At 43.0% G+C, this 12,493-nt stretch overlaps 1 protein-coding gene across 2 annotated transcripts in view; it reads right to left on the bottom strand.

The window, feature by feature from the left end:
- nfxl1 (nuclear transcription factor, X-box binding-like 1) overlaps nucleotides 1–12,493 on the bottom strand; it is a 55,020-nt gene that overhangs the window by 22,559 nt on the left and 19,968 nt on the right. For both annotated transcript variants that reach the window (XM_079400154.1, XM_079400155.1), the window contains exons 12-13: nucleotides 7,383–7,503; nucleotides 7,150–7,309 (exon numbers count right to left, since the gene is read on the bottom strand). In XM_079400154.1, the coding sequence (XP_079256280.1) occupies nucleotides 7,150–7,309; nucleotides 7,383–7,503 (281 nt within the window). The remainder of the gene's footprint in view (nucleotides 1–7,149; nucleotides 7,310–7,382; nucleotides 7,504–12,493) is intronic.

The raw sequence follows: 12,493 nt of genomic DNA, 5'->3' as shown, positions 1-12,493 counted from the left end.
AGTGTATTAACATACAGACATCTGTCTCCACATCCCACTGAGAGAAAATGTGGGAAAACGCCTCTCTGAAATATGCATCAGTTCCTTTTCATCCCCTCTTCCCCTCACCCATACTTCCCTTCACTCAGCTCACTCAGAATGGTCAATAGTACAATATAATGTTCTACATTAATGCAAGTGATATTTACAGTCATGTTTGGTATCATTTGAATTGTCTCAGGGCGTCTGGTACAATGGTCTCATTCTTATAAGAAGTAAACTAAAAGGTAATACAGATCCTAAGAGTTCAGAGATATGTTGCACACTGTAGAGGGTGAGTCAGTTCCCAGTGGTTTTCATGCAAAATTACCTTTTGTCACAAAAGGTGTTAACTCGCAAATTGCAATTGTTAGTTCCTGTCTCCATCTCGGGGGGTATTGGTCTTGGTCTGAAGTACTTAAGGAAATGTTGCAAAAGGATCGGGGCTATTCTGTAACCAGAAGCCCGTAGTGTGGTGTCTCTCAATACTTAACACTATGTATTTCTATAAAGTCAGGTATGCATCCTTTACTCGTAGATTTATCTTTGAGAATTCAATGTTTTGTATTGATATGATTTGATCTCTTTGAATTGCTGTGTAATTGACATAACACATACAGTATTTACCTGACTGATAATAAATGGTTACATTTGACCTTATTCTGTTTTACTCTGTAATTATTGACTCTAGTAGATTACGTTGTATCATTGTTAGCAACATGAGCAACCGAATGAACGAGTAAATATAAAGTCACGAGTTAACTAGAATAATCAAATATCAGAAGAATACTAATTAGAAACAGACAAACAATCAATTTACATTTCAACCTAAATACGAGGTCATAATAAAATGGAGTCACATTAGAGTTTAATTTAAATTGAAGAACTTTGCACATTGAAAAGACCGAACACGCAGGAAACCTTCATCCACCATTGGATACCTTCTTTGGGCCAAATGTGTGGACCTTACAGAACGAAGCCAGAAAAAGCACAGTTTCAGTAGACCATGAAACATGTGGATACACTGGTGCCGGAAACAGTGAATGCATCCTAGCCATAGTCCCAGTGAAGATCAAGTCAAACATGCCTTCATCGACCCAGGAAGTTCTGCAACTTTTTGCACCAAGGCATTAATGAGAGATTTGAATTTGAAAGGCAGAAAGATGGAGATTCTCCTTCGTACTATGGGACAAGAAAAACCTGTGCAAAGTAACATTTTGTATGACCTGGAGATATGTGGTTTAGAATGTGAAGACTACATAGAACTTCCTAGAGTGTTCACCCAGAAAGAGATTCCAGTGAAACAAGAGAATATCCCTCAACAGAAGGATCTGTAAAAATGGCCTTATCTGCGTCAGGTTAAACTTCCTCCTCTCAAGGCAGAGATAGGTGTGCTGATTGGTGCCAAAGTGCACAAAGCAATTGAACCATGGCAAGTGATTAATAGTGAGGGAAACGGACCTTATGCTATCAGGATAGCATTAGGATGAATAGTTAATGGGCCTTTACGAACTGATGTGAACACAGAATCAGACCAGGTGAGAACTTCAAGTTTCACTGTGAACAGGCATTGAAACTCTGTTGGTAGAGCAATTCAATGCAGACTTTCCTGAACGCAATTACAGTGACAAAACAGAGATGTCGCAAGAAGACCGGAAATTCATGCAATCTGATGAGCAGTCAATACAGTACTGTATTGGATTACCTTTTAAGAACGATCCTGCCAAGCTTCCCAACAACAGATGCATAGCAGAACAAAGAGCTATTGGTCTTAAAAGAAAGCTCAGCAACAACTCAAAGTTTTATGAAGACCATTAAACTTTCATGACAGACATAATTGACAAAGGCTATGCAGAAAAAGTGGCAGAAGCTGAAAAGAAATTTGATTCCTGGAGACATTGTTCTCATTGGCAGTCGTGGCCTTATGGATAGAGATTTGGACTTGTAACCCGAAGGTCGTGGGTTCGAGTCTCAGGTCCGGCAGGGATTGTAGGTGGGGGGAATGAATAACCAACACTCTCTCCACCCTCAATACCACGACTGAGGTGAGACCCTTGAGCAAGGCACCGAACCCCCAACTGCTCCCCGGGCGCCGCAGCGTTGGCTGCCCACTGCTCCATGTGTATGTTCACTACTGTGTGTACACTTGGATGGGTTAAATGCAGAGCACACATTTCACTGCTGGTTATACTCTGTATAATTGTGTATGTGACAAATAAAAAACAAATTATAATTATTATTAAATTTAATTATTGTAGATAATTCTACTCCAAGAAATTCTTGGATTATGGGAAGAATTCTCAACACAATACCAGATGCTTCTTCCACATCATGACATCCATCACCCGAAAAAGAACAAAATTAGAGTTGTCTTCGACTGCACAGCAACTTACCAGAACTTCTCACTGAATAGTCAACTAATGCAGGGACCTGATTTGACTAACACTCTCATTGGTGTACTGAATCGCTTCAGACAAGAACCAGTTGCTATCATGGCAGACATTGAATCATTGTTCTACCAAGTGAGAGTCCCAGATGCTGATGCAGACCTTTTGAGATTTTTGTGGAGGCCCGAAGGAGATCTTAGTAAGCCCACTGCAGAACACAGGATGACAGTGCACCTGTTCGGAGCAACTTAGTCTCCCGGTTGCGCGTGCTTCGCGTTAAGAAAGACTGCAATAGATGGGAAAGGTGGAGGCAACAGCAGAAGCAGCTGATACTACTCTACAAAACATTTACATGGACGATTGCTTAAAATCTGTAGCATCTGAGGATGCAGCAATCAAACTATCACAAAGTCTAATATATGTGTGCTCTAAAGGTGGATTCCACTTGACAAAGTGGGTGAGCAATAGCAGAGCGGTCCTGTTATCATTGCCTGAAAAGGAACAAACCAAAGAAGTCAAGGATGTAGATTTCAACAAAAGCAATCTGCCGGTCGAAAGAGCTCTTGGTACACGGTGGTGCACAAAAACAGATACATTTAGATTCGCCATAAATGTACAAGAAAGACCTACTACAAGAAGAGGAATACTTTCAGTGGTTAGCTCCATATACGATCCTCTTGGTCTCGTAGCACCCTGTATCCTTTCAGCTAAGCTCCTTCTAAGACAGCTGTGCCAAGATAAGTGGGGCTGGGATCAGAATATTCCAGGAAAACAAGCACAAAAATGGTTCATGTGGCAAAAAGACATAGAACAACTGTCAAATTTCAGTGTAAGTAGAAGCTTCAAGCCAGACCACTTTGGACTTACCATGTCTGCTCAATTGCATAATTTCGCAGACGCAAGTGAAAATGGCTATGGGACAGTCTCCTACCTGTTACTGACAAATGAGCATGGAGAAAATCACTGTTCGTTAGTAATGGGTAAATCACGAGTTGCGCCACTGAAACAGATAATAATCCCTAGAATGGAGTTGACTGCAACAGTCGTTGCAGCAAAAATGGACAGAATGTTAAAACAAGAGCTTCAGCTACAACTTGAAGACTCTGTGTTCTGGACGGATAGCCTCACAGTACTTCAGTGCATTGAGAATGAAGCCTCACGGTTTAAAACGTTTGTTGCCAATAGGGGTTCTTTTATCAGAGAAGCTTCAGAGCCCTCACAGTGGAAATATGTTGGCATTTCATTAAACCCAGCAGATATGGCTTCCAGAGGGATCAAAGTGGAAAACTTCCTGAAAAAAGAAAATTGGATAAAAGGTCCAGAATTCCTTTGCAAACACAAGAGTGAATGGCCAGTGCGACCAGACCAGGCAGGTGAAATGGAGATTGAATTGAAGAAATCAGCTGTAGTAAATTGTGTCACTGCTACAGGAAAAGCCAAACCTCTGGATGAATTGAGTATTACTCAGAATGGTACAGACTAAAGAGAGCAATGCTTGGATGTTGCGGCTGAAGGAAAACTGCAAAGCATCCAGCAATCCTTGATAAAAGGCAGCACATAACCTTGTTGATTTTGAAGGATATACATAAAAACACAGGCCATAGTGGCAGAAATCAGATTCTTTCAAAACTACGAAGTAAATTCTGGGTAGCAGCTGCCAATGCAGTCATAAGAAAGCTGATTTCTAAATGCACAGTGTGTAGAAGTGTAACAGGGCTAGCTGTTACTAGTCTTTTTCTACTCTCAACTAGGGGGCGATAGAAAGCTGAGACCCCAAGTAATTTAACCAGGTAGTAGAGTAGAAGAAAGGAGAGTTGTTTGGAAGAGGAAGCATGGTTTTGCCCTAGCACCTATGCATTCATTGGAGTCCTGATTGAGAAACTCTGTTTCCTGTTCAATCTTATGGACTTTTTAAATATTGCTTTGTAGCTGGTGTTGAGTCTTCATGAGTTGCAAAGGCCCTACTTTCATGGATGTCAAGAAGATTTTTCTCAAAAGGATTGTTTGCACTATTTTGCCTTGTGGATGAACATATCCTGAGTACAAGGATTTGACTCTGTGGGCCTTTTTCATTGGGATTATTTGAAGAGCACTTTCAGGACTCATTGCTCCTTTTGTGTAGGGTTTTGTTCCACTCATCATCATTAGAGACTGTATTTGGGGATGTGAACATTGACTGGGACACACTGAAGTCTGAAGATTTTTTGTAGTTGCCATCCTTTCTTTTTGTATTAATTCACATTTATCTGCAAACCATCTGTGGCTATATCGATGTGAAGTACTGTATTGGTGTTCTAGCAATTCTTTCTCATTCTTGTATTAAACTCTATATCATTTATAAAAGGTATAAAAACTCAATTTCAGTCATTGTAGTTTTGTGATAATACACTGGGAGATACACCGAGTAGTGCTATGTTGGTAGTTGGTGGGCCCCTCATGATTTTTTCATATAACTACATGCCTCAGTAGTGGACAAGTGGTTATATAAAGTTACATGCCAAAGTCAGCGAACAGAAAATGGCAGATCTACCAAGAGATCGCCTTTTGCCAGATAATCCTCCCTTTACACATACAGGTGTGGATTATTTTTGTCCCTTCTTAATAAAACGAGGACGCAGCTTGGTGAAGAGGTATGGAGTGTTATTTACATGTTTAACAATAAGAGCAGTTCATATTGAAGTGGCCAACAGCCTTGATACTTGCATGCATAAATGCCATTATACGTTTCATCTGCAGGAGAGGACAAGTGTCTACGATTCGATCAGAAATGGTACAAACTTCATTGGGGCTGAAAGAGAGCTTAAAGAACCCATCCAAGATTTAGATCAGTCCAAAATAGCTGATGTTCTCGTCCAAAGGGAATTAAGTGAATTTTCAATACTCCAACAGCATCCCATCAAGGTGGAGTATGGGAAAGACAAATTCACATGGTTCAAAAGGTTTTGAACTCAGTGTTGAATCAACAGGTATTAGACGATGAAGGGCTTTACACCATTTTATGTGAAGTTGAAGCTATTATGAACGACTGACCGATTACTAAAGCATCGGATGACCCAAACGACTTGGCGCTTTTGTCTCTGAATCATCTTCTGCTCATGAAAAAACAACCAATCATGCCACCAGGAGTGTTTGTGAAAGAGGACTGTTATTCACGTAGGAGGTGGAGACAAATTCAATATATGGCAGACCTCTTCTGGTCTAGATGGACTAAGGAATACCTGCCGCTACTGCAGGAAAGACAAAAGTGGCAGAAGCTGAAAAGAAATTTGGTTCCTGGAGACATTGTTCTCATTGTAGATAATTCTACTCCAAGAAATTCTTGGATTATGCAAAGAATTCTCAACACAATACCAGATGCTTCATTTATAATCTCAACATCGTCTGATAAAATCAATATACATCTAACTTGCACTAAAAAGTGACTATATGCGGTGGTTTTGGCTATATTACTGTTTTGTTTCATTCAGCGCACTACCTGCATCTGAGTAACAAACTATGCGCATATTAACAGACGAATTATGTTGATATTTAAAACTGCAAACAGTCAGGTGTTTGGAAACGCTGTTTTGTAAATGATTTATTGACGATTTTGCTGCGTTACGGCCAACTGAAAGCGCTGCTTCTCTGCCGCTCGCTGCTCAGAACAGATGCAGAGAGAGGCGACACTGCGCCGGGAGAATCAGACCTCGCGCTCGCAGGGCAGTACTGGAGACATCTTCCAACTGAATGATAGCAAAGGTTTTTTTTTGTTTTGTTTTTTAAAAGTTGCTAGGTTTGTTATTAAATACATGTTATGGGAAAAAAGCTGCCAAAAGGGTCTGAAAGTTACTAAATATTGTGCTAAAGACGCCTGAGCTGATGGCAGCGGGCGGTGGATATTGTTGCGGTCCGCCCAGGTAAAGTCTATGTGTGGGAAATACTGACCGTATCCAGACAATATTTTAACCATTCGGAGACGTCCTGCTGTAGCCGCTGAGTTGCAACTTCTTCATCTGGTGCTTCTCCATCCGGATCAGATTCTGGGTCAAACTGAAAAGTTTGAACGACTGTATATCTATGAGCCATTGCCATACATCCACTGTCAACATTAGCGCATGGGTACCGTGGCCGCAAGCTGGTTAAGGCCACACACCCACCCTCCACCTTGCCCCGCCTCTCTCCTCATCATTAGCATTTAACGCTACAGACACAGAAATGGCATGTCCTAGGGAAAGCTCATTGTGGGACTGGCTCGTAGTGGCTGAAATTCTGCACCACGGCTGAATTTCGGGAACGAGACTTCAGATACAGTACTAGGGACCACTTAGGCCTATATAAAAGCATCCAAAAAGCAGCATGTCATGGGACCTTTAAAGCTTGAAAAGGTGTAAATAGTTCTTAAGTTAGATTTTTGAGTTTTGTTGTATCCTGACAAACGAAAAGTAAACTGTTACACTGCAAGTTTTTGGTTTTACGCGTCAAATCCTTTGTGAAAAAAATTCACAAAAATGTCAAATTCCCTGTTGAAATGGCGGCGAACGGAAAGGCTTAGATCGCCATTACACTAGTCCATATCGCGATTTGATTGAAGTGTAATTACCTACTTTTGATTAATTCATCCAAACTTTGTCAAATTCCGTGACGTTTCACGTTAAACTGTAAATTCTGTTTATATGACTGATTCTGCGATTCCGTCTGTGTTTTCTGCATCGTGGAAATCATAGGCCCAATGTTTTGTTGAGCAGGAAAGAGGTGAGCGTCGTACCCGGTCAGCGGCTTTAACCAGCACCTGGTCGTGACACAGAGCCGGACAGAGATGGACACAGCCGGGTAACTGCTGCTGGCAGGGCTGCTTACAGGGAGGACATGGGCCAGAGTGACACCGGTGCTTCTCCTGAGACGAGTGATGGCACGACGCCGGCTTCCTGCAGAGACAAGCACACTTCCTGTGACACCATTCCACATGACTGGACAGAAGTGGACAGGAGACCGGCATACCTGCAGAGCTCCTTACAGCGCGGCGGCCTGGTGCTCCTCTCTCTCCCGCAGGGCACAGAAATCACCGTCGACCCGCAATCACACCGCACCTCCACCATCTCCGGACACGGATAACAGCTGCCTGAGAGACACACACACACACAGAGACAGACAGACACACACACACACACACACACACACACACACACACACACACACAGACACAGACACAGACACAGACACAGACACAGAGACAGACACAGACACAGACAGACACACACAGAGACAGACACACACACACACACACAGACACAGAGAGACAGAGAGACAATTAATTTGCGAATCACATGCTGAACGGTGGGTTCTGGACCTGGTCCGTATATCACGGATCAACTGTGATCCGTTTAAGCCCTAATAGCCATGACAGATCAGAGCAATCTTTTATTTACTAATTTAACATGAAATTGTCAAATTGCTACTCCATATCAACCGCATACAATGAAAATACAGGAACAGAATAATTAGAATAATCATTTATGCACAATAAATAACAAGAGCGTCATATCTATACACATTTTCCGCAGAACATTCTTGCGACCCGGTAGGAATTCTTCCACGGCCCGGTAGTGTGTCGCGACCCGGTGGTTGGGGACCTCTGGCTTAGTGCACCTTTAAGTTTACCATCACAGAGTGAAACTTACAGCTGTTTTGTCTTGTCAATTTATACATTCAAGCAATTTTCAACCATTCAAGTGAAAGAGAACTAATGTTCCGCCCATTGAGCCAATTGAGAACATTTTCTTTAGGAAACTATGCTGTATTTGTAACAATTAAGCGATATTATATACACTAATTCTTCTAAATGCTTAAACAGTTAATTTAGCCTTTTCAGGCTTTTTATGTGAATATGTTTTGCATTCTGTTTACTAATACCACTTTATTTCTGTATCGTTTTGATAGTTTCACTCTCATTCAATGCACATTGGAGTAAAAGGAGTTTTGGAAACTATACCCTGGCTCCAGTCTTTATTTGAATGGAGTTTGGCTTGCTGCTGAATTGTGTTCACATATATGGAAACACACAAAGAGAGCAGTACAACTGAAATCGCACGAAACACCGAATTGATTCCTCTTTCACGTCTCTTTGCGCTTGAACGGACACATACACACAAAGTAAATGTTAAAATACCCGTTTTGGCAGGTATTCTGGTAAACACAGTTGGTTATGTCTTAAGTGAACGTAAACCACTGAGAAAGAAACTGACAATACCACATACCATAATTTTCTTTTGCTGATCCAAAAAATTATCCTATCTGTGACTCAAAATCCGTAATGTGATCTGAACCGTGAGTTTTGTGATCCATTGCACCACTAGGCTTCACCAAGCAGAAAATGCTGATCTGAATCCAGGCCTGGATTCCAGCCGTCCGCACACACTCCAAGATGAGATGAGATCCAATATGGCGGCGCACACAGACGCAGCAGCTTTGAGCTCTCTCGACTGGCATAGTTTTTTCACGGTAGTGTTGTTGTGCATCCTCTCGCACATTTATTTGGCTGAGGCAATTCAGTACAGCCGTGCAGAACTCCTCGAACTCAACACCGGGGATACATATCGTTCAACACCAGTTTCTTTCATCCACCCGGATATCGTCAAATCACTTCTCGGGACACCCGTAGCAGCAAGACGGAGGAGGAGACGCTGCGAGCGGCAGCAGAAGAGAGGCAAACGGTCTGGCATGTTAGCTAGGCTAAAAGCTAACTCGTTTAAGCCCCCACTTCCTACCATCTTCCTCTCCAATGCCAGATCAATCCGCAATAAAATGGACGAGATTCGGCTGCGACTGACAACACAAAGGAATATAGCCAATTGTTGCAGTATGATCTTCACAGAAACCTGTCTGGATTACACCACCTCAGATGCGGCTATTGACAGAACAGCTGACTCGGGTAAGAAGATCGGTGGAGGCTTGTGTATTTACACCAACAACTCTTGGTGTACAAATGTCACTGTAGTTGGAAGACTTTGTTGTCCTGACGTGGAGTTCATGCTGCTTAAATGTAGACCGTTTTATCTCCCAAGAGAATTTTCTGTTGTGTACATCTGTGCTGTGTATATCCCCCTAGACGCTAATGCTAAACTGGCTCTAGCACAGCTACACGACAGCATTAATAACAGCCTGGCAGCACACCCGGACAGCATCTTTATAGCAGCGGGGGATTTTAATCATGCTGACTTAAAGACTGTATTTCTTAAATTCCACCGTAATGTGAACTGTGCTACCAGAGGAGATAAAACACTGGACCAGGTGTATACCAATGTGACAAATGCTTACAAAGTTCAGGCATATCCTCATTTGGGTTTGAGTGATCATATCTCACTCATGCTCCATCCTCGGTATACACCTATTATTAAGACTGCCAGGCCCATCACGAAGCCAGTTAGAACATGGCCTAAAAATGCTATCCCTGAACTGGACTGCTTCCACCATACAAACTGGGATGTTTTCGGGGACCTGGAATTACTAACACGCCAGGCCCTTGATGAGTACACCACCACAGTGATGGACTATATCAATTTCTGTGTAGACAGGGTTACATCCTGGAAGCAGATCCATGTCTTTCCTAACCAAAAACCATGGCTGACACATGAGGTTCGGCTGCTGATTAAAGCTAGAGATGCAGCCTATAGGTCTGGGGACAAGGGGGCCTACAGCACAGCCAGGAGTGCTCTCAGAAGGGGCATCAAGTCTACTAAATTGGATTACAAAAAGCGAATTGAAGCCCACTTTAACACCTCAACAAACTCCCAGCAGGTGTGGGATGGAATTAGGGCAATATCGGACTACAAGGGAACAACATCTGCCTCTGTAAGTAGGGCTGCTACGTTATCAGAGGAATTAAACCTGTTTTATGCCCGTTTTGAGAGGGAGAACAAGGACACTTTGTTGCCCCAGCTGCCCCCCAACGACAACACTGCACCTGTCCTGAGCCTTCATGAAGTGAGACTCTGCCTTAGTAACATCAACCCCAGGAAGGCATCTGGTCCAGACGGAGTGCTGGACCGGGTGCTAAAGGACTGTGCGGCCGAGCTGGCAGAGGTCTTCACAATCATATTCAACATGTCGCTGTCCAAGTCATGGGTCCCAGCATGTTTCAAAGCAGCCACAATCATTCCTGTCCCCAAAAAAGCTAATGTCACATGCCTAAATGACTACAGGCCTGTGGCACTCACATCTATCCCTGCCAAGTGTCTGGAACGGCTGGTCATGAAACACATAAAAAAGGCTTTACTACCTGCTCTCGACCAGTACCAGTTTGCATACCGGGAGAACAGATCAGCGGAGGATGCCATTGCTATTGTGCTTCACATACTTCTGGAACACCTGGAGCACAAAAACACCTATGCTAGGCTGCTTTTCATCGACTTTAGTTCAGCTTTTAATACAATCCGGCCAAACACACTCCTGCTGAAACTGAGTAACCTTGGATTGAACAACGTACTATGTAAATGGATTCTGGACTTTTTAACCAATCGTTCTCAATGTGTGAAAACGGGTGAGCACATTTCAAACACCACATACATGAACACCGGTGCCCCTCAGGGTTGTGTGCTCAGTCCACTATTCTACACACTTTACACACATGACTGTTCTGCCTCCTTCCCCACTAACCACATCGTTAAATTTGCAGACGAGACAACTGATAACATAACAACGTCTGATAACTGATAACAAATAACGTCTCATAACAAACAACAATGAAACGGCATACAGGGAGGAGACTGATCTACTGACAGAGTGGTGTAAAAAGCACTGCAGCTGAACAGCAGATGATTCAGAGGGTGGTGAAAACTGCTGGTAAAATCATCGGGACCGTCCTCCCGGAAGTTTCTACTGTGTACACCTCCCGCTGCCTGCGTAGGACACATAACATCATAAGAGACCGGTTTCATCCAGCACACTTTTTGTTCCACCTTTTGCCCTCTGGTAAGAGGTACAGGTCTCTTAAGGCCAGGACCACCAGAATGGCCAACAGCCTTTATCCCCAGGCAGTTAGACTGCTGAACAAACACTGTTCCCCTCTCCCCTGGCCACCCACTTAAATTTGGATGCATCATGTACCACTCTTCAACAATAGCATTAATTGTGAACTGGACTTTGCATTGCTGCAGCACACACAACAATACACATTATTATTGGCTATTACTGTTTCTCTACCTCATACACTCATCCCTTATCCTTGTCAATGTCTTACTGTCCGGTTTACATACTGGGATATTGCTGATCATGTTGGACCTTATTATGTTTACATTCTATGTATTTGCACTTTGAGAAACTGCACTGTCGATTGAGGCTCTAATGTAATCTCGTTGTTTTACAACAATGACAAATTATTTATTCATTATTCACACTCGCCGCCTGACATTTGGATATCAGAGCCCAGATAGCAGGCGTTTGCCAGATAACATTGTTGTTCCAGACACACATCTGCATTCGGCACACAGCGAGCCAAGGAGAGTGCGAGGCATCGGCAAACAATTCATCAGTGTGCGATAACCTCTATCCTCCGTTACCTTTCCCGCGCACACACTCATGCTCTGAGAAAAGGTCAGCTCATTCACACAGACCAACCGGACTCTGACTGCGCTGATAACAGCACACAGGAGGCGCTTGCGTGATCATGACACAAACACAAGAGTCAATCAATCCCCCACATGAGAGTGACATGAACGCTCCCGACTGCCCCGAGGACAGGAAACACTCCCGCTGGACACAGGAAACGCTCCGCTGGATGCCGGTCAGAGAGATGCATTCGGAAAAATAAAAGAGCCGAGAGATGGTGAGATTACGAACGCTAACTCCTACAGCTGGGCAGAAAATAACGATTGCTCGATTTGAATCGATTAATTCCAAGAATCTATCCATGTTGTTCCAGTTGATATGTGAACAAAACACCCACCTGATAAATCATAACAAGCTTAGTGCTTTATGATTTATCATAACCGCCATGTTGCTGCCAGAAAACAACATGGCAGCGCGCACAGACGCAGCGGCTTCTCTCTCTCCCGACAGAACGGTGTTTTCGTGTTTTTTGTCTTGTAAGTCGCAATGTTTTTGTACATCTTCGT

The sequence above is a fragment of the Barbus barbus genome (assembly GCF_936440315.1).
Source record: "Barbus barbus genome assembly, chromosome: 40".
NCBI lineage: Eukaryota > Metazoa > Chordata > Actinopteri > Cypriniformes > Cyprinidae > Barbus > Barbus barbus.
This window is presented reverse-complemented; position numbering and strand designations above follow the sequence as displayed.